Source organism: Carassius carassius, chromosome 46, assembly GCF_963082965.1.
Source record: "Carassius carassius chromosome 46, fCarCar2.1, whole genome shotgun sequence".
NCBI classification, from domain to species: Eukaryota; Metazoa; Chordata; class Actinopteri; order Cypriniformes; family Cyprinidae; genus Carassius; species Carassius carassius.
The window spans coordinates 14,243,030-14,266,806 of record NC_081800.1 but is presented as its reverse complement, the minus strand read 5'-3'; the positions used below and the strand labels follow the sequence as shown (position 1 = coordinate 14,266,806).

The following is a 23,777-nucleotide window of genomic DNA, read 5'->3' as shown; positions in this document are numbered from 1 at the left end:
CTGCTCCACATTCTTCAGAGCTGAAACAAACTGTCTATAAGAAATAAAGGTAGTCATTTTCAATGATTTCTGAAGAAGGTTCCAGGCAGAAGGTGCTGCAAACATAAAGGCTTTTTTCCCTATTTCTGTTTTGACACGGGGTACCAACAAGTGTAGTACATCATTTGAACGTAATCCATAATGGCCATGATTACTTGTTAAAAGGACACTCAAATAAGTAGGAGCTAGTCCAAGAAGTGCCTTGTAAATGAAACATAGCCAGTGAGTGTACCTTCTTGCATAAAGAGAGGGCCATTTTGCTTTATAATAAAGGATACAATGATGTGTCCTATAACCACAACCAGTAAAAAAACGTAATGCACAATGATACACAACATCCAGTTTCTTCAAACATTGGGCAGAAGCATTCATATATATCAGATCATCATAATCTAATATGGGAAGAAAAGTGGCCATCACCAGGTATTCTCTAGCGCGAATGGATAAGCATGATTTTGATCTGTAGAGATAGCCAAGCTTTACCTTAAGCTTAGAAACCAGATTGCTAACATGGGTTCTGAAACATAATTTAAAATCAATGATTATACCCAAATATTTATAACTTTTAACTAATTCAATTTCATTTCCTTCAAAAGTTGAGATGCTTGAAGAAGAAACTGGAAGTTGTCTTGAGTTTGTGAATACCATCATTTTTGACTTTTGTACATTTAAGACCAGCTTAAGCTGTTTTAAACGGTTCTGAACAGTATTAAATGCAAACTGCAAAAGCTCAAGGGCTTGTGCAGTAGATGATGCAGTACAGTAAATAACAGTGTCATCAGCATAAAAGTGATACATAGCATTCGATAGATTTTCACAAAGTTTGTTTATATAAACTTTGTGAAGTATAAACTTTGTGAACATTTTTGAGGGGAAGTCGTGGCCTAATGGTTAGAGAGTCGGACTCCCAATCGAAAGGTTGTGGGTTCGAGTCCCGGGCCGGCAGGAATTGTGGGTGGGGGGAGTGCATGTACAGTTCTCTCTCCACCTTCAATACCACGACTTAGGTGCCCTTGAGCAAGGCATCGAACCCCCAACTGCTCCCCCGGCGCCGCAGCATAAATGGCTGCCCACTGCTCCGGGTGTGTGCTCACAGTGTGTGTGTGTGTGTTCACTGCTCTGTGTGTGTGCACTTTGGATGGGTTAAATGCAGAGCACAAATTCCGAGTATGGGTCACCATACTTGGCTGAATGTCACTTCACTTCACCTAAATTGAAAATAATATGGGCCCTAATACTGAGCCTTGAGGAACCCCCTTGGAAATAGGCAAAAATGAAGACACAGAACCAGCCATTCGAACACTTTGGGTTCTACCTGACAAATAATTTGCAAACCAATCTACCGAATGCTTAGACAAACCAATGCTCACTAGACTGCTCACAAGAATGCCGTGATCAACTGTATCAAAAGCCTTTGAAAGATCTATAAACAACGCAGCACATATTTTCCTATTATCCAAAGCCCCAGCAATATCATTTATCACCTTCAATGCTGCAGATATGGCGCTATGTTGTTTCCTAAACCCTGATTGAAAAGGTGGAAGGATATCATTTATATTTAAAAATTCCTTTAGTTGCTCACCAACCAGGCGCTCAAGGAGTTTAGCTAAAATACACAGCTTAGAAATAGGCCTATAGTTATTCAAAATAGATGGATCGCCCCCTTTTAGTAATGGTGTAACATGGGCTGACTTCCATACTTTAGGGATGTCATTTTCGATAATTGTTAAGTTAAAAATATAACATAAAGGCTCCGCAATGAAGTCAGCTGCTATCTTAAGGAAGAAGGGATCTAAATTATCAGGACCAGCAGACTTTTTTGTGTCTAATTCCTGAAGGGCTTTATGGACTTTGGTAATTGATAAAGGAGAAATATAAAATTGTTTTTCTAAAGGTAAACATGGGTCAGAGGGGTTCTCCTGTACAAAGGAACCAGAAGAATCAGGACATAAGGATTCAAATAGGGATCCTGAAGAAATAAAGTGCTCATTAAAGCAAGCTAACATTGTTTGTTTATCAGTCACCTTGCCTGAATCAGCCATAACATGAGGGGGTAGTTCACTACAGCTAATATTTCCAAAATAGGCTTTAATAATTTTCCAGAACTTGCTTGGATTATTTAAGTTTTTTGTAGTTTCATTAACAAAATACTCTGATTTTGACTTTTTAATAAGAGATGTAAGTCTATTTCTCAATTGCCGAAAATAAACCCAGTCCGTTTCGCTCTTTGATTTCCTGGCCCTTGACCAGGCAGCATTCCTATCCTTGAGAAGGCATGAAATCTCAGGAGAAAACCAGGGATTATTTCGGCCTTTAACTCTGAATTTACGTACAGGGGCATGCTTATCTATGATCCTAAGAAAACCATCATAAAAATAGTTCCAAGCCAATTCTACTTTATCTATAAAGTAGATTTTGTTCCAATCAAAATGAAACAGATCATGTAGAAAGGCTTGTTCACAAAAATGCTTCATATCCCTTTTAAAAATAATCCGTGGTCTCTGTTTCATGATTTTAGCATTCCTAACTGCCGCAATTGTACAATGATCACTCAGGTCATTTGCAAACACACCTATATCTGAGAATTTGTGTGGAGCATTAGTTAAAAACAAGTCAAGTAAAGAGGACTTTTCAGGGCACTTGAGGTTTGGATGAGTTGGACTATCAATTAACTGTGTAAGATTAAAAGAGTCACAGACAGATTTAAAACTATCTGAAATAGAGGTCAACCAATCCAAGTTAAAATCCCCAGCTAAAAGGACCTCTCCAAATTCAAAGCTCGATAGATGATGATTTAAAGAGCATAGAGCCTCAGTACTTGCTGAGGGTGGTCTATAGCAACCTATGACCGTCAATGTTTGCCCCAATGTAAACTCCATCTTTAGGGCTAAAAGCTCTAGCTGCTTACTAATGGATACTGAATACACAATGTTACAAGGAAAATGATTTTTTATATAAATGGCAATGCCACCACCCTTCCTAGGGCGGTCACAACGGTAGACGTTGTAGCCATTGATTGCTATATCCCTATCTAAAATAGATTTACTAAGCCATGTTTCTGAGATTATAATAATGTCAGCATCTGTTGAGTGGACCCAAGTTTTTATAAAATCGAGTTTGGGGAGAAGACTTCGGGCATTAATATGAATAAAACCTAGTCCGGCTCTAGTTTTGAATATGAAGGGATTTTCTATATGAATTTTTTTCCTTATCTAAGCATAAATGAGATGGGCATGTTAGGCCATTTAATCACGTCTTGGTGGGTTTTTTTTTTCATTTTGGTTCATTACACAGAACACTTGTTTCGCATAAAAATATGAGACGATGTTGTGGAATGAAACAAATGCAAGGCTTAAGACAGCATGTCAAATAAAAACCAGTTAAACTTAAAAAATATGCACCTTGAAAAGCACTGTGCTCTGTTTTATTCTAGGCCTTTTTCAAAACCAAGAAAATATCCTGTGTAAACGGCTCCTAAGAAAGATACTTTTCAAAGATATTTCACTTTTTGTTCTTGCATTTCTTGTCCATTAATCTCATAACACATCATCTGTCACATACGTATTAATAGCAACATGCCACACTGAGGACAAACCAACCCTTCAGGCCACTCCAATCCAATACAAATGGCAACCAAAAGCGGGTTAATGTGCTACGTGTTTGCGGGTGTGGGTTTCTGTGCATGTGGTAAGGTCCTGACCATTTCCTGTCATTAAAAGCTTGACAGAGAGGATTAAAGCACCAGTATACACACAGAAATGCTGACAAACCCAGAGAAACCACTGGAGCCATGAAAAGGTTCAGTACTTACTGGCAACACAAGCCATCTGTATATTTTCCTTTACATACTTGTTGCTTAAATGAGTTTCATGTACCTACAAATATAATATTATGATTTGTTAAACATGTGCACAGTTCTAGTAGCTCCTGAAAAGAAAACCTGTTATTATGGTAAATCTTGGTGGAAATACTATATTTAGATAGGTAAAGTCTATGGAAAAACCAATTGCTAAATGTAAATGGTGTGTTGAATGGCTCACTCTCCCATTGCCCATGTTGTCTTCATAAGGAATTCATTAAACTAGAAAAACATATAGCCAGGAGCATGAAACTGGCAGGAAATTATTTGGACCATGACTTGAGAGAAACCTAAGTAAGACCAGACATTTCTTGGAATTATCACTCCAGAATTGAAGTGTTGGGTCTCTATGAAGCATTTTGATCAAGGTTGAGATTGTGGACCCACAGATTCTTTAATCAGCTGTAATGAACAATGGTTTGGAGAACTTCTCCTTTAGAGACCAATAACGTATATGAACAGAGGAACTCTGCCTTCACCATGGTTCTAAAATCAATAGTCATTAAGAGAGAGAGAGAAAAATCAGCTGTTTTCAACTTGTTTATGCATTGTCATGCTCTAAACCAGGATTCCTCAAATGCAGCCCTGGAGGGCCACTGCCCTGCAGAGTTCAGCTTCAACCCTATCAAAAGCACCTCAGCAAGCCAATAAAAGTCTTCAATAAAAAATTACAAGTAGGTGAGTTTGATCAGGGTTTGAGCTAAACCCAGGGCTATAGCTAGTCATAATAAGGCCAAACTTGAATCTGAGCATATTAGAGTTTTGTTTAGTGACATTTCAATTATTTTATTCATTGCCATCATAGCTCTCCTGCAAACACTGTAACATGATTTGATATTCTTTTCCCTCCTGTCTCTTTCAACCTTGGGATGATGTACATTACCCCGACCTGGTAATTCTGTAGATCCTTAGATGTGTCTGTAAAAACTTGTATATTTAGTTCCAATATATTCTTTCGTCAGCTCTGTTTCACTCTCATTCTTTCTCTAGAGTGAATAAATAACATCTAACAGACCACTGCTAGATGCTCGTGACTATGCTTTTACTTGACTGGTTCCAGAACTGTTGCTTTCTGCCAAACCTTTTGTGACTGTGTTGGTTGTACTCTCACTTGGTCACCTGGTTTCAGGATGTTCATATCTTTTGTGTGTCTGTTGTAGTACATTTCCTGTCGTCTTTGATTTAGTCTCAGTTTTTGTGTGGTGTCTACTACTTTTGGCTTCAACAGATTGTTGTGAGTGGGGAGGAGTGTGCGTGTTCTCCTGCTTAACAGTCTCTGAGCAGGGCTTACATTCAGACCCTGCGACGGAGTGTTTCTGTGATCTAATATCGCCAGGTATGGATCTTGCCCTGACATTTTGGCTCTCTGCATCAGACCTTTTGCTGTCTTGACAGCAGACTTTGCCTTCCCCTTACTTTGCAGATGAGTGGGTGATGATGTTTTATGCTGAAACTCCCAGCGTCTACTGAACTGCTGGAATTCAGTTGATATGTATTGGGGCCCATTATCTGAGAACACAACGTCTGGTATGCCTTGCCTGGCAAAATGAGCTTTCAGCTTCTTAATCACCGTAGAAGACTTTGTGTCTGGCAAGTAATCCACCTCCCAGAAATTTGAAAAATAATCCACAGTGATGAGATAGTCACGATTGTTGAATACAAACAGATCTGTGCCCACCTTGGACCATGGTCTTTCAGACAGTTTGTGTGGGCAAAGTGACTCTTTCTGTTGTTTTGTTTCCAGTTATCTACACATCTCACACTTTTCAATGTAACTCTTTATCTGTGCACTCATTCCAGGCCAATAGAAGCATTCCCTTGCTCTCCTCAAGCATCCTTCAATACCAAGGTGTGCAGAGTGAATTCGGTGTATAATGTCGTTTCTGAGTGCATCTGGCATCACAGCTCTTTCACCTTTAAACACAATACCATCCTGCACAGATAACTCATCCTGGATTGAGTAGTAGTGAGCTATTTTGTTTGGTATGATTCTCTTGTTTGTAGGCCATCCTTCTTTTATTGTCTTTATCAGTATCTGGAGTGTCTCATCTGTTGTTGTCTCATCTCTGATTACTTTGAGTCTCTCTTCAGATATTGGAAGGTACTGAATCATGTTAACACTTTCTATCTCTTTCTCTACTGATCCTTCCTGTGCGGTGTCCTCCGGGTACGCCCGACTCAGTGCATCTGCTAACAGCATCTCTTTTCCTGGAACATAGTTAATGATAAAATCATATTTCTGGAGTCTCATTAACATCCTTTGAAGTCTTTTGGGTGCATGCAGCAATGGTTTCTTAAAAATACTCTCAAGAGGCTTGTGGTCCGACTGCACAATCACTTTCCGTCCATATGTGTATTGATGGAATTTCTCCATGCCGTACACTATGGTTTGGCACTCTTTTTCTATTTGGGCATAACCCCTTTCAGTCAGTGATAATGCACGGCTACCAAAAGCAACAGGCTCTCCACTCTGCAACAATGCTGCACCCAGGCCTATCTCAGATGCATCGCACTGTAGGACCAACTGTTCTTTGAGGCTGTAATAGCGCAGTACAGGTGCCCTGGTTATGAGGTCTTTTATGCTCTGGAATGCTTGTTCGTGCACCTCAGACCAGTCCCACAAACTATCTTTGTGTGTCAGCTGCCTGAGCACTTCACAGTGATCTGAAAAATGTCCGCAAAATCTAGACAGATAATTCACCATGCCTAGAATTCTCTGTACCCCTTTCACGTCAGTTGGACTCGGCATTTCATTTATGGCCCGTACTTTCTCTGGATCTACTTTTAGACCTTCAGATGTGAGCAGATGTCCAATATGTGGCACTTCACTTTGCCTGAGTCTGAATTTCTCTTTGTTCAGCTTGATATTTTTGTCTCTGCATCTGTCAAGGAACAATTTAAGTTTTTGATCATGGTCTATACTTGCCATTTCTAGTGTTTCACCTTCCCCAGTTATTAGCACGTCGTCTGCGATTATGTGTATGCCTTGAAGTCCTTCTAATGCCTGGTTTAGCATTCTCTGAAAAACCTCAGGTGCTGGGCTTATTCCCATAGGCATTCTTAACCACCTGTATCTCCCGTAAGGTGTTGCAAACGTGGTGAGATAACTTTCCAATTTGACATGCCAGAAGCCATTTTTAACATCACAGACCGTGAACACTCTTGCTTTTGACAGCTCCGGCAAAATATCCTCAATCATGGGCAGAGGGAATTGACCCCTCTTTAAGGCTTTGTTCAATGATCTGGGGTCTATGCAAATTCTCAACTTGCCACTGGGTTTCTTTACGACAACCAGACTACTTATCCAGTCAGTGCTTTGTTCTACCGGTGTGATTATACCTCGTTCTTGGAGATTGTTTAGCTCCTCCTTCAGTGGTCCCATCATTGCCACTGGTACTCTTCGCTTCGGCAGTTTTACTGGCTCCACCCTAGACTCAATCTCTATCTTGTAGCGACCTGGCAGACAACCATCACCTGTGAAAACATCTGAGAACTCACTTGTTATTTGTTCCATTGTCCATTGCTCGCTTGTGTCGTCACTGTGTGACTTTGTCACAAAATTATCCACAATCAGGATATTCTCCGCTTGTACTTTAACCAGTTTCATCCCCTGGACTGCTTTGTTTCCTAGTAACGGTACTGCAGAGTGTGCATCAACGACCATAAACTCCAGTCTGTACAGCTTTTTCTTACGTGGGTTTCTCAGCTTCAAATGGCACTTGCCTACTGGTTTCAGTGTACTTTTATTGTACATAACTAGTACCTGGTCTGTTTTCCCAATTTGAACATCTGGATTCACAAAGTTTATAGGGATAATGTTACACGTTGCACCACAGTCCAACTGAAATTTGACTATGTTTTTTCCAAGCAGCATACCTGCAAACAGTTGAGATGGCTGTCCGTCCAGGCTCTTTGTAACTTTGTTCACAGACTCAGTTGTAATGCTCCAGATGTCCTCATACTGCTCACTCTCAGTTTCTGTTACATTATTCACAACCTTTCCACATTGACGTTTGGACTTGCACAATGCAGCAAAATGATTGGCTTTTCCACATTTCTGTAATGTCAGCTTTCCACTTGTCATCCTTGAGTCTTTTGTGTGTCGGTACCGGTTTCAAAGAGTGAATTTCCTCCACTGCTTTTCCCTCTATGGTTTTGCTGTTCTCTCTGGACAACTCGGTAGCCCTGCAAATCTGGACACATTTCTGCAGCGTCAAATTGTCCTCTCTTAACAGTCTCTCTCTCAAACTTGGACTATTTGTACCGCACACAATCCTGTCACGGATTAGAGAGTCTTTTATGTCACCAAAATTACATGTGCTAGTGAGCATTTTCAGTTCAGTAACATATTTGTCAAACCCTTCATCAGTCCCTTGATTTCTCATAAAGAAACGATATCTCTCAACTGTTTCATTTAGCTTTGGGTTGCAGTGTTGATCAAATGCATCCAACAATAGCTTTACAGTCCTGTCCTCCGTTGATGAGCCCACCAAAGTTTCACATAACTCTCTACCGGTTTCTCGTACCAGATAGTAGAAAAGTTTCACCTTCATGCCTTCCGACGCCTCTGTTAAAGTCAGATCAAGATACAGCTGAAATTCTTCTTTCCATGACTTCCATGTCTTTGCCAGATTGCTCGAGTCCAGCATCAATGTCGGCGGTGGTTTTAATCCAAGTGTGCCGTCCATTTTATCTGTTGAGGCTCGTGTCGGCGCAACAGGGCTCGCTTTTTCGCTAGCACGTTATCTTCCCGCGGCGAACTTCACACAGCGCATTTAAGCACTTAAACAAAACTCATTCGCCGGCAGCAAAAACAAAACCGCTGCCACCATGTTTCACTCTCATTCTTTCTCTAGAGTGAATAAATAACTCAGACCACTGCTAGATGCTCGTGACTATGCTTTTACTGAACAGCATTCACTTACTCAAGAGCAACATACAAAAAGGTCCGTGCTGCAACACGAGTCAAATAGCAATCACATTGTAATAAGCTCTACCTCTAATAAATTCATTTTATTAAATCCATTCCCAGTTTGATTTCCTCAAGATCTATTCATATTCATATTTTTGGATTGTTTGAATTAGCTGGCATGGCCCTCTAGCAGCATCCCTCCCTCAGACCTCTGTTACCCCTCTAGTCCTGCCTACTCTCACTACCTTTAAACAGACTCTCTGTTTGTATGAGGATTTTGATATCAAGGCCATTACTTTTGATCGCTTGCCTTATCAGAATTTGTTTCTTCGGACTCAACAGTACTTAGTAACACAAATGTAATCTTATAATATAGAGAGTGAAAAGCTTAAGATCAAGTGAAATTGTGCAAATTATGTCAAACATTGTTCGCCACCCAAATTAAACAATTGGATGAGCCAAACAGAGTAATATTAAAAGTGCCACATTGTTTACTCTCTTCAGGACTGGATCAGAAAGTTTCAACATTTTAAAATGACTCACGGCACATTTTAGGTCCTGCACAAATTAGGCTGACATTCCTCTGAGTTACCACAGCACAGGCTGTCAGAGTATGTCTAACTGAAGGTTACTTGGAGCCATCTGATTCATCCAGGTCATATGGCACTTCTCTAGTGGATGAGTAGAGCTATGCTTTATAAACCTTATATTTGACATTCCAGATCAGAAAGCTGAATTCAGCCAAATTAACCCAGTAACCTCAAGTCAGCAAGTCAAACCTGCTCAACCAATGAAGACCCCTGCAGGAATCTCACAGGCATCACATTTAGGATGTTTTGCTATAGTCTTAAATCTTACAGTGAGACATTATTTTACCTACTGAATGTATACTGTAGGTAAAATGTTTTTTCTAAAATGATCATTGTTTAAATGTAGTCAGTTCAACTTAGTTGTGTTGCTCGAACAAGATGTCAAAGTTTCATATATATATAGAGTGAATTCAGGTATATTTGGAGACTTTTCTATATATATTATATATATTGGGACTTATATTGGGGCAATTTTATATATAAAATCAACCAAGCAAAATTTTATATGCATCCAATCTCCAAATTGATTGTCCTATGGGTCGTAGGTGATATAAATGAACACACAGTATGTATGTTGGGTCAGAATTTGAACCCAGTTGTGAATTCTCTGTTGTTAGATTCAATTACTTAGTGGAAATTCCTTAGGCACAACAACCCAACCAACAGTTGATGGTGCAAGCTTGAATAAACATAACAATTATGTGGATAGTTTGATGCAAAACATATTTTTTTATGTACTTATTTTTAATGCACTTAAAAATAAAGGTTCTTTACTGGCATCAATTGTTCAATGGAGAACCTTTAGCATCCTTGGACAATTAACATTGCACAAAAAGTTATATATAGTGGAAAAAGGATTAAGATTATTAATATATTTTTTACAAAAAGTCTTTTAAGAATTGTTCGCTGAATTTTTTTTCTTTGGAGAATCCAAAATGGCTCTTGTTGCATTGCTATGAAACCCCTCTTTTGGAATCCTTTATTTTTAAGAGTGTATAGTCTATCTACTGTAGTATAGCTGGTTTACCATACAGTGTGTTTCTCTGAAACTGAAACATCAGTTTCTTTGTTTAATTGTTTTTTGTTATATTTATTCTAGCATATACCCAAATTCAGACCCATCAGCTGCTCCAGCAGCACAAGCAGCAGTTTGTGATACAGCAGCAGCAGCCTCAGATACTGCAGAGAGGTCAAGCGCAGCTCTTAGAGGCCACCACCATTCATCCTCACACAGTGCAAGCTGTAGCCATTCAACCTGCCCTGCCAGTTCAGCCTCAACAGTGCCCTATCCCTATGGTACCCAAAGTGCCTGTTACCTGCCAACAAGCTACCATCTTCCATTCTGCTACTGTGAGTCAGCAGGCACTTGCCCAGAATGGACAGCCACCCATGAGCCAGAGCAAAACAACACCTCTACGGCTTACTGCAGTTAATGTCCAGATCCAGCCAGTTCAAACTCAAGTAAGTGGATTGAACATCATGTATTTGTCCGTTTCTTGATTTGTATGTATCCTTATTGTCTTAGTTTCACTTATTTGCTCCTATTCTGACCGTGTCCTGTTCTGACATTAATTCCAGCTGGGAGTAGCCAAACAGGATGTGTCCGATAAGGATACCCCTGTTCCTCTCGAACCACAGGTGCTATCCATACAAATGGATGTGCCAACCCACGTCAAACAATCTCAACAAAGTCAAGTAACAGACACAGAAGGTACTGATTATTTTTGTTATTACATTGCTTCATATTCGTCTTCCATTTATTTAGTTTGTTAAGGGTAAGGGTTGTATATTGTTTCATGTTTTTTTAAATTGAACAATCCCTGCAAGCATTGTTCATGTTTTGATTAATACATATTTAAGCCAAGTTGGCTCCCTCTGTTTTAATGTAATCAGTATGAATAATGAATGAATATATGTAGTACACCAAAGCCACAATACTGTATAAACAGCTTAGCAGTTGAAAATCAAAATTTTGAATAATTTCAAATATCAGGATATAGATAATGGGGGTTTTGTGGCGTCTTGAGTTCTGAGTGAAAATTGTTTCTACACCAATTCTTTTCAGTGTAGCTGATATATCATACTCTGATATACAAAAAGGCGTTTACTCTGAGTCTCACAGCCCCTTCTCACAGCCCATTTCTAAATTTTAAATGTAAAAATCATATTAACAATATAAGTACAATTCAGGAAACATTAAAAAAAGCATTAAAAAAAAGAAAATAATCCATGCCATGGGACCTTTAAGGTAATGGGGCTTGATTTTAGCGCACCTCCTCATAATCTCTAGCTCACAGCAGACTGATGGTTAGAGGGGGAGTTGGTTACATTGACATTGACATAGGTTTAGGACCTGGCATGAATAAACTAACAATTAAATACATGCAAAAATTGATCTAGGCCTGGCTATATCATTGGGATACTAGGATAACAGTATATATATATATATATATATATATATATATATATATATATATATATATATATATATATATATATATATCAGAAACAAATAACATTGTTTTCCATTTTCAATATTATTTTAAGAAAAAATGTCAACTTTGACAGTCCAATCAAGTAATGTTTCCAAGTAAACATATCGTTTAGATTGAGATATTGCTTTCTGTTTATTCATAAATATGTTCATGAGAAAGTCCTGCCTACTGCAAATGTGGCAATTCCATGCTGCTAAAATAGTATGAGTAGTATGCTAATATGCTATTCCAAAGATAGCCACGGACTATTATATGCTCTTTTTCTGCCTACGTGAGCCTCTGTCATGGAGCCGCTCACAAGTTTTAACCAATCGCCGAATGGCTCTGTGTTAAATGTGACCTGCTATTGGACAGAATTCCAAGCGTGTGCGACCAATCGCAGCTGCGCAATGTTTCCTATTCAGTTCCCCTATACAAAGAGGATTAGAGAGTGCGGCCCCGCTGCTCACATTGAGGGAATCGCATAGAACAAACAAATCCACGCACACAAAAAGTTTGAATCGGATCATTTGCTGTACTGCTTTGTGTATAACACCAGTGGATTATGGAAGTGTACTCGGAGTCGTTGGAATGCTAAATTCACTTCAGTGTTTTCCTCTTTTGGCGCTTGAAAGTGTAAGTAAAGAGTGCGTGAGCGGAACAAAGGCGTGTGCTGTTGACAATCACCAGGACGGCTGTGCGTGAGCGTTTGTCTGCAGTGTGAAACCCTGTCAAATGTTCGGGATATAAAGTTACAAAGTTACAGATTTGCTCGCCACTTGTTCTGGGACGGAGGGGTGCGATTGTTTCTTTTTTTCTATATGTTTTTTAAACGCGAGTTTGAGTGTTTTGAACCGTCTCCAGGAAGCATGGGAATAGAGCTGCTGCAGTTCAAGAGTCAAATTTGGCAGTTTTTCAAAACTGGTAATGCTAAGAAACTCCTGTTTTTTTTATAGATGGTGTATAATAGTAGTCGCCTAGCTCTTCATAAATCGGTTTGCTGTGTGCAGACGTTACAGATCAGATGGAAAAAGCTGGAGAAATAAGCAAGTGGTTGCAGGTAACGTTAGCGTGAATGTGTTTTATTCGCACACATAAATAGTTCAGTATCACAATTGCATGTGAGCAAATAATGCGAGAGTAGTTTAAAAATGTATCATGAATATATTATCAAAGTGTGCGTTAACGCTAATCGTTCGCACGTTTGATTAAAAACACTAGATTCGCGTGAATGGGTCGTTGTCGTTCTTTTGCGTTGAGTCTTTTCGATGAATCTGATAAAACCGTTCTGAATGGATCGTGAACGAACTGCATTTATGGAAGGCCAAGAGGGTCAAATACACGTGAATTTTAACGCGTCACTAACACGTTAAATACGTGTATTTCACGCGTAAACAACACGTATTTAACGCGTTTGAACGGGTCAATGTCATTGGCTGCTGAGGACTTGGGTCAAACCACTTCTGTGAGTTTAGAGGGGTGTACCATTAATAGACAGGCAACCACCATTTAACATGCTATAGATCAGCTTATTCAGCCTTATTATTTTGTCTTTTTAAGTATAGCCTATAGAAAAAATATTTAAATTGCAGTTTTATGAAATATTTATTTTTTACCACTCATGCCTTTTTGTAAATAAACATATTAGCGGACATTCCAGCTTTAATAGTGGTTGAACTTAAAGGCTTAGTAATTAAGCAAAAAAACTTTTTTATGGATGGTAACTGTAAAATTATTACAGAAATATTATTAGTAATTAGTTAGTTACTGCAAAATAAATATCATTTAAAATAACTTAATTACTAGTTACTGCTCAACTCTGACTTTCAATGAAAAAAAAATTGTTTGAGCATTCTCCTGCTGAGAAAAAACGGATAAAAATGTAAGAAAATTGAGTGCTCGAGACATTTTTCATATACATCTTATTTGACATTCAATATCTCAGAACATAAATAAGGTAAGTTAAGATGTATATGTTTAAAATTTTGTGGTGATAGCATAAAGTTCATAAAAGTTACAGTATTTTGTAATGAAACGGGACTTTTTATTTAGCTCTTGACTCGCCGAAGTATACTATTTAAATATAAGTAGTATAAATACTGTAGCTTTTTGAGTGCCATACACAAAATACCAACTCATAACTCCACGAATATAGCAAGGAGAGTCAAAAGGTATAGTCTGATTCTACTGTGACGATCCAAGGGGCTTTTATTTTGTCCAGCAGGTGTCTCGGGTTAACACTTTTTGTGTCTTTAGGTTAAGTGCTGTGATGCAGGTGTGGAAAATTTATTGTGATTAACGATGCTGCTTATATGATGCTGGCTTTCTTACCCTCGGGAGGGAAGGAGATTGGAGCTTGGTCTCTGCTGGTCTTGCTGTTTGGTGGTCAGGCGGACTTTCTCACGCTCTCCAGTCCAAGGCTTGGTGTTGTGTTTTTGTATCTTTTATATTTTTTATGTTTTACCTTAATGTAGTTATGTCTGTTTTCTGATTAAAATACATATTTGTGCAAATTTGATTATGTTGTATGGACTCTCCATTCATGTTGCTACTCCCTGAGCCAAGCGGTTGTAACACTATGTTCTGTCAAATGTTTAATAGAGCTCTCCAACTGATTCATGGGTTTAGGTATTATTTACATATGAAAGATCGTAATTGATTGTTTTGATTTTGGACTCATTTCAATCTTGAGAATCTGCTGTAAATAATGATATGCCATTTTTCACAATCAGAGCATGTTTCATGAAGTTATAAAGGTAAAACCATGAGAATATTGCAGCATGTTCGCATTTGGAGTTTTTTTTTTTTTTTGTTATAATTCGATGACTAATATCTTCAAATCTAAATGACAGATTATTGTATAATTGGGCTCATTTTAATGGAGAGAATTCTAAATTTTCAATGAGCTATGCATGTTTCATGAAGTTATGAATGGAAATGTAACTAGGGATGGGCGTTTTCTGCAAAAATCATATTCGAATATTTGAGCTCACAAAAAACGAATATTCGTTTATTTAAATTAAGTTTAATGAGACAGACGTTATTTTTCAGCAACATTTATTGTTTCCGTCATTTTGAACAAGCTTACACACAATAAGCTTGAACATTACACATCGTGTTTTGTAGCTGAAAACCTTAACAGCCAAAAAAAAAAGTGAAAGAAAAAACGTAAAGCAGTCTGCAGCAATTAGGCTATTGTAGAACGTAGCCTACACTTAACTTTGAAACTTTTAAACTGTCAGCAAATCTTTTTTTCTATAGTTTTACATGTTCTTGTTAAGAAATATGGGCATGTAAACACGATCGGGGGAAAGTCGGCTCCTTAGTCTGTTAACAATAAGGCCGGTCGTGGACAAAACGTGCTCTGACGGCACAGACGTTGTCGGGACTCACAAATAACGGTGTGCTAAGCGAATAAGTTTTGTGGAGCGCTTCGTGTTTTCGTTTCACCACTGAATGGGATTAGGGCTGGGATAAACGATTATTTTTTAAACGATTAATCTAGCGATTATTTTTTTCGATGCATCGATTAATCTAACGATTAATTTTCCAGACCGATTCGATTTCGATTATCTCCACATTAATTGACTACTAACAATTTATACATGTTGATTTACATATCTGAATGAAAAAAACATGAATTCCTTAACATTGCAATATGTTTATTGCTCTTAAAATTACAAAATAAAAGACTAAGAATGCATTACTTTGCACTTGTATAGAGATAGCATTCAATAAAACCTTGAGGCCTTGAAAACACACAGCTTACTGAAACAAGCTTACTGAACACATAGGGCTTAGCTTACTGAAAAAAAGTTCTTCTTTTAGATGAAAATAACAACAACTTGATGTCTAGCATTCAATAAAAAAGGTCACCCAAAATACTTGTTTAGAGCAATTGAAAGAATACAGTAACCAATGTAAACTTGGGGGCTTTAAGCTAATACAGAGTGCTTTTCCAAAAAAAAAAAAAATTAACAGTGGGAGCCAGCAGCCTGTCATGGAGAAAAAAAAAATATCCGGATGCTCCACGTGAAACTTTGGCGTTTCGCCCTTTTTCTATCGTGTCTAATTATTTTGGTTAATATGCACAAGGGAGAGAGAGAGAGCAAGACAGCGCTCGTGTAGTTTGAAGACTGTGAGTGTGCGAGCACGCGTGAAACTTTGGTGTTTTGCCCTTTTTCTATCGTGTTAAATGATTTTGATTAATATGCACGAGGGAGAGAGAGAGCAAGAAGCGCTCGTGTTGTTTGAAGACTGTGAGTGCGCGCGCACAGCCAGGGCTCTCTCTCGTACGTGCCCTGTCAGGCGCCGCAGTCATTCTATTCTACATCCCTCACCGAACAAATAACGCTTTGACAGCCGCCAAAAAAAAGATCAATGCAGAAAAACCCCTGGATTGGTTATATAACGTTGGACAGAATGTTGATCCGGCCATCGCGTATATTCAGCACACATAAGGTAAACGTTTTGCAAACGTTTTTTAGAGAAACAAAAACAGGTCGACGAATCGATGCGCATATTTTGCGTTGACGTATTTTTTGCGTCGACCTCATCGATGACCTCGACGCGTTGTCCCAGCCCTAAATGGGATCCTCATCTTGTGGATGAAGCAAGAACTGTTCCCACTCGTCTCTGCTGGACTCTCTGTAATCATCGCTGAAGAACTGGCTCAACCTTTTCCGACGAGTGGGCATTGCATCCTCTTCATCGTTGGTGACGGCGCCTGCATCTGCACCACTCGCATCAAGGAAAATGTTCTGATGATGTTCAAAAAAGTTTTTTTTTCTTACTTCTCTCATGTTTTCATCGAGAAACCTGAGATGTTTGTGCTGAGGGTCTAGGGCAGACGCGAGAAGAGGAGTTTTCACTGCATTCTCCAAGTTAGCGGTGTTTATTCGTTGCTTGAGAGATGCCGCAACAATGTTCTTGAATTCGGTCACTTTCTGTGATTCTCCACGGCATATTTGAAGTACTGTAGAAGACCGCAGTTCTTAGGGGCCGTTCACATATCACGTCTTTTGCACGCTCAAGATCGTTATTTCCAATGTAGGCGCGCGGTATGTGCACTCATAATGGAAGCGACGCACCGCATCGAGTTAAAAACATCTCAACTTTTCAGAATGCCGCAAGCGCACCGCAGGTCATGTGACAAGAACTATTAATATTCAGCTTCATCCTTTTCCCATCCTTCATCCAACTTTGAAAGCTCAGCCAAGATGAAGGAACAGCTGATTATAGCTGTATATGGATTGCCATTTTGAAATAAATTTAGTCGCCGGCTACTGAAAGCAATTTTATTTTTTTTGTGCTGCAAATCCATTTATCCTTTGATGAAATTTCTGGTCTTCATGGAGAGAGCACGTCATTGTTGCTTAGCAACGGCAGACGCCTCAGGAGCGCTTCTGCCCGAGCGCTTTGGAAAGAAGGAGAAAGCGGCGCGCCTAGCGTTTTCCACGCGTTTTTAGGCGCGATATGTGAATGGCCCCTTATTTATTCATTAATTATTTTTTGCTTGCATACATCTTCAAATATGCCGTGGAGAATCACAGAAAGTGACCAAATTACGTTTTATTGCGAACTTTTTTTTTTTTTTGTTAGTTTTTTTGCAAAATTCAAATATCATTTTTATTTATCGAATAATTAGAGCAGAACGAATATTCGACTATCCGTGCACACCTCTAAATGTAACCTATGTTTTTTTCTCAATTGAATGGTTTCATGTGTGTGATAATATCGTAAGTAATATATTTAGATCAAGTGAACAAATTATGATGAATTTTAGCTCCTTTTAATCTGGAGAATTATCGGAAAAAAATGACGTATGATTTTGCATGATCTATGAATGTTTCATGAAGTTATTAATAAAAGCGCAAAGTGAAACTAAAGTTATTTGTCGTGCTGTGCCTGTTGGGTTTTATGTGTTATAGCAATATGAGTAATATATTTGGATCTCATCCATGGATTACAGTATCTCTGGAATGAAAATGAAACGTGAAGTATCGAGCTGTTTTTCTTTGCAGCCTCAGTGCGCCAGTCTGCTTTCATGTGTCACAGCTCTATGAACGAAATCTTTCGATCTGATCAAAGGATCTATGCATGTTTGGTGAAGTTAAGAGGTAAAGCGGCACGGGACTGAAACCTCTTTTTTTTTTTTTTTTTGCTAAGATACATTACCAAATTTTTTTCTATTTGTTATAGCTTTATGAAATATATATTTAGATCTAAACGATGTTTTATGGTGAGTTTTGACAGTTTTTAATCTGCAAATAGTGACGTGTCTTTTTTTATGATATAGTCTATGCCTTTTTCAGCGGGCCCCGACCTGTTTTACCTCCTCAAGCCGGGCTTCGATTGTTCAGATGTGGGCCGGGCCTCCAGTCTGTTTAGACTTCTTCTTACTTTTATATTTTAGACATTCATCAATTAGCAATGAAAACTTGCTGCGCTGGTGGAAACAACACGAGACCGTGATGCCACGACTGTAAAGAGTGGCTCGACTGTGTTTTGTGTCCCGCAGCAGCACAGATGAACAGTTCTGCGTTCAAATAATAGGCTTAAAAAGAAGATATTTTAATTATTTACTAATAAACTAGTGTTTTCTGAATCCGTGTCGCAAGGATGAAGTTGCAATCCCGACTCGTCATCTCCTCATTAGACGCGCTTTTAGAGATAAGTACATCTTTATGGGCTATGATTATAATGAGAGTTTTTGTTTTATTTCGTTAAGTAGTTATTTAAAGCTATATGTATATGTGTATATATATATATATATATATATATATATATATATAATATATGTATATGTATATATATATATATATATATATATATGTATATGTATATATGTGTGTGTTTTCACTGAGTTTCAGTTCATTTTTGTACTCCTATTAAAGACAACACGCAGAACGAGCAACTGTTTTGTTGATATTGTGTGTGCAGTTACGAATAATGTATTACTCTTATGAGCAAAAATGATGGCATATCCATGGAAAAAAATGCAAGTGATCATGCTGCCGTCTCCCTGTCCTGAAGCATCTCCGCACAAACTATTTGATATAGCTTACATTTATCTAGGTCTAACGTTTAAACATTGTCATATGCTTCAACTGTTTTATATCTATAGATTTTATTTTAGGCAAGTCATGATGATCTGAGAAGGCTAAATTGATCAAACATAGGCTCACTGTCTGCCGCTGGCAGCTTGGTCGTTACTTAAAAAAACCTAAAACTTATATTTAACAAACAAAAAATGCTCCAAACGCTTTTCTAAATAAACTTAATTAAAAAAAAGAAACAAAATTTAATCACTTTGCTATTACATACAAAACTGAACTATTTTAATAGCTGATCCAATAAGTATAAGCTGTTTAGGGACTGTTCACCTGTTCAAATCAGACAGGTTTGTCTGATTTGTCCCATTTTTTCAGACACAGTGGAAGATCTGATAAGAATCAGTGTAGAAGGCCAAGTCTGGAAGATTTTAATGCTTGAGAGAGTGAGGCCAGCTGGTTAAGCCAAGGCTAAAGATCAAGAAGGCCAAACTACAGGAGTTGCATGTGACTGCAGTGGAGGATAGTCCATAAGACATTGAGCCATGATATGTTCGGTTTGAAGCCCTTAAAACCCTTAATTTAGAAATTCTTTTTATTTCATATATCTTGAGATGTTTTAAGTTTAAATTTCACCTCAGTGAAACACTTTAAGCACCAAAACTTTTTCAGTAAATTACCTTTGTTGTAGAATTGTGCTTCAAATAAAGAACATTATGTTGACCAGATTGTTAGTTAATCATTTAAGCTACAAGTCAATAGTTTATATGGACAGCGATTTAAAAAAAAAAAAAAAAAAGTGGACTTGTAAGAAAAAAGTTAGGCGCACTAGTGTAACAAGTGCAAAAAATTAGCCTAGAGCCCTGTTGTTTTATTCTACTTCATGAGACCTTTCAGATGACATATGGCACATAACTAATAGCTAATAACTTGGCACTATTTTTGAGTTGATCAACATGCTAAATGCATTGTAATGCTCAGACTAAGCTTTCAAATTATATCAATTTTTTTCTTGATTTTAATTCAGCAGTTTGAAAAATGAGATTAGTAATATTGATGCGATGGGGGGGTTCATGGTGGTGTGGTGGTAGCACTAGAATACTTCTGTTGTCCTGACCCTAGTACAAGCTCTCATTCTAATCCTGAAAGTCTTAAATGCTTATGTCTTATAACATCACCTGTGTACCTAATTACTGATTGTCTGATGAGTGCATAATCACTGAACAAAAAGAGGTTTCAATAAGTGCCACCTGCTGGCGGTAGCTGTAAATGTAAGCACAATAAAAGCTGACTGTTTTCTAAAGACAGATATTGATTTCAATGGTTTTGTATCTTAAACCTGATTTGATTGCTTACCTCCATTGTAACTATTTCACCCACACAAATGTTAATGCTTGATGCTAACTTAAGTCTTATACTATGACCAAAACATTTGAAACGGATACACCTTTACTTACCTTATTTATGTCCTGAGATATTGATTATCAAATAAGACGGATATAAATAATTTCTCTTGAGCACTAAATTTTTGCTTACATTTTTATCAGTTATTTCTCAGCAGGAGAATGTCCATATATATATATTTACTGAAAGTCAGAGTTGAGCAGTAAGTAGTTACTAGTAATTTAGTTATTTTAATAATATTACTTTTGCAGTAACTAGTAGTGTAACTAATTATATTTCAGTAATAATTTTACAGTTACCATCCATAAAACAGATTTGTTGCTTTACTTCTAACCCTTTAAGAGTGACCACTATTAAAGCTAGAATGTCCACTAATGTGTTTATTTACAAAAAGGCATGAGTGGTAAAAAATATTTTTTTCATAAAACTGAAACTTAAATATATTATTTCTATAGGCTATACAAAAAAGTAAAGAAAAAAAGACAAAATAATAAGGCTGAATAAGCTGATCTATAGCATGTTAAGTGGTGGTTGCCTGTCTATGAATGGTACACCCCTCTAAGCTCACAAAGGTGGTTTGACCCAAGTCCTCAGCAGTCAATGACATTGACCCGTTCAAACTGATTTTTAATGCGTACTTCACGTGTATTTCACCTGTATTTAACACGTGAGATACACGTTAAATACGCGCTGATTTTTCACGCGTAAACAACACGTATTTAACCGCGTTAAATACGTGTTGTTTACGCGTGAAATACACGTATTTAACGTGTTGTTGACTCGTTAAAATTCACGTGTATTTGACCCTCTTGGCCTTCCATATGCATTGAAGCGTTCCTTTAGGTTCTCTATAACCAATAACGAATAAGATAAAGCACCTTAAAATGTTTATCACGCGATTGTTTGACAGTTTTCTGAAAACACTCGAAATGGGGTTAGTTTCAGTGAACAGAATTTTAATTAAAAACGTACATAAATGTATTCGGCAAATAAATGTAAATTAATCTAACCATTGTTTATCATATTTACTTTCGAAATGGTCATCGCAACAACAAACTGGAATTGGACACGAAATCACCATAAACACCATTTCCATTGAAACTTAAAAGAAAGTAGTTAACTAAACAGCGACATATACCCACACACGGCTTTTAAAGCGGTGTTAAAATGCAACGGTGAGATGTCAAGGGGCACACGATGACGCAATTACGTACAATGATCACTGAACCGGTTCTTTGAAACGAGCTGTTCTAAGGAACCGATTCGTAGAAATGAGTCGGACTTGCCGTCCGTATTATGGGATTTCTAATGGACGCTGTTGTGCTCGTGTTCAGCAGGCAGAGTGAATGTGAAGGCAGGTGTGGGCTCACCTCCAGCCATGACCTCTGGGAGCGGCAACAGTGCGCCCACGGTGACCGGTAGCGCTCCGCAGAATGGCGAGAGTAAACCGCCGCCACAGGCAGTAGTGAAGCCCCAGATTCTCACGCATGTCATCGAGGGATTCGTGATTCAGGAGGGAGCCGAGCCTTTTCCCGTGAGTAGCTGTTTATTTCACTCCATCACGTCTGGGTGTTTACGTTTGCCATTGTCTGTTTCAGATTCTCTCATGATAATGTATCAGTTTTTTTATGTATTTAATAAAACTATAATGTTGTAGCTATATTTATTTAAGAGGTTGTTTTCATTATTATGCTTATTTGTGTTAGAAACCATTTCAGCTGCTAAAGCCTAAATATTAAAGTTCCAGCATGGTGTTTTAAACATGTCTTTAAACATTGACTTATGTGGAATATGAGGAAAAGTTTTGAATAATGTGCGGGTAGTTTTTCTTGCATTTAATTACAATGAATCGAGGACTTAAGTTGCCAAGCTTCAATAAAAACACCTTTGTCAAATAATACTGCAAATATAATTGGAATGTACTGTTTTATGGACATAATTCTATCACTTTTTCTGTCATTTTGGAGCTTGACAACCCTTATCCCCATACAATAATATTCTTAGAAATATTGAGTCACATGAGTTTTGGGTAAGCTGTTGCTTTAAAATAAAATTAATTTTAAGTCCTTGTTTATTAAAAGAAGCACACTTCCCTCTAGTGGACAATATAGCACTGTCATTAATTACATCTGCAGACTTTGGTTGAAGTTTCAAAGTAGTGAGCAAGCACATATTCCATGCATGGGTACATTTGAGCAGTATATGTCCTTGTGTAATGAAAAATGTTTTTATGCAACACCTTCTGTATCTATCCAGGTTGAACGTCCATCCTTGTTGATCGAGAATTTAAAGAAGCAGAAGCAGCATCAGGCCTTTCAGAACGCAGACTCTGAGATGGAGGATCTTTCACAGCAAGGTAAAGGTCACTTTAAGGCTGAGACTTTTGCCACAATTTACAGTTTGAATGAGATGCAGCTATTTGCCAAAGTTAGAACTTGTCTGCTGATGAGCTGACAGGTTTCACAGAAAATTACGTAGTGTGTGATTATTTTCATCTGTCTTATGTTTCAGTGTGAGTTTGTGTTCGGATTGACTTGAAAGTCTGATAGTTTGTGATCCTCAGTCGTTTAGTGTCTGATGCCTACTTTCGATGTAACCATTTACAAAGTCATCAAATATATGATGTCAAGTGTAATCTGTTCAGATTGTATAGTGTTGTGTAATGTTCCAGCCTTCAGTTACACATTTGATGGATCACTGAAGCTCCGACTGTTGTCCAATCAGCCATGTAAATTCTTTCATAGAGCTGAATAATCAGAATGCAGAGCCAGTGCTGTCTTGTGAATTCTGTGGGATTGTAGACTTTGCATATAACTTCAAGAGATCCAAGAGGTTTTGTTCTACGGTGTGTGCAAAGAGGTATGTTGATTCTTCTGTAGCATATACATTAAGTCTTTGTATCAATACTTGCTTATATGATTGTTTCTCTTGTTTTTCTTCTCTACTAGGTATAATGTTGGATGCACAAAACGAATGGGACTTTTCCCAAGAAAATCCACCACAGAGAACCCAAAGAAACAGAAAGCCTCCAACACCAATCATCATAACAGCAGCATGGATGTCAGAAAACGGGTAATCGCTGTTTCTTCCTGTCCCATTGCAGTGTCCCATTGGGTTTGTCTTTGCAGAAATGTGCTTACTTGTTCTCTCATAGAATCCAAGCGCTCAAAGAACCATGGGAGCATCTTTGTTATCCCCACACCCCTCTCATCCAAGTCACGGTGAGTCCAGCCAGTGTTCAGACATGTCCAGCTTCGAAGAGCCCATTTCACCACTGTCCAACTCCAGTTTTGGAGCCCAACGGCTTCAGAACGAGGAAAGATTCGATCACAGTAGAGAGCTCCCTCTCCTAACGCAGCACTTCCTGGCCAGTGACCCGACCAAGTGGAATGTCGAGGATGTCTATGAATTCATCTGCTCTCTGCCTGGTAGCTACCATAATGTTCC

General features: G+C 38.2%; 1 protein-coding gene across 3 annotated transcripts in view; it reads left to right on the top strand.

The window, feature by feature from the left end:
- Window positions 1-23,777, top strand: part of LOC132128833 (polyhomeotic-like protein 2) — a 56,998-nt gene that overhangs the window by 32,127 nt on the left and 1,094 nt on the right. Inside the window, exons 8-14 of one of the 3 annotated variants that reach the window (XM_059540197.1) lie at window positions 10,500-10,861; window positions 10,979-11,111; window positions 21,665-21,864; window positions 22,587-22,686; window positions 23,075-23,189; window positions 23,279-23,402; window positions 23,485-23,758. In XM_059540197.1, coding sequence (XP_059396180.1) covers window positions 10,500-10,861; window positions 10,979-11,111; window positions 21,665-21,864; window positions 22,587-22,686; window positions 23,075-23,189; window positions 23,279-23,402; window positions 23,485-23,758 — 1,308 coding nt within the window. Of the gene's footprint in view, window positions 1-10,499; window positions 10,862-10,978; window positions 11,112-12,302; window positions 12,511-21,664; window positions 21,865-22,586; window positions 22,687-23,074; window positions 23,190-23,278; window positions 23,403-23,484; window positions 23,759-23,777 lie in introns of those variants that run through there. The other 2 variants (XM_059540196.1, XM_059540195.1) reach the window with 2 other exon arrangements.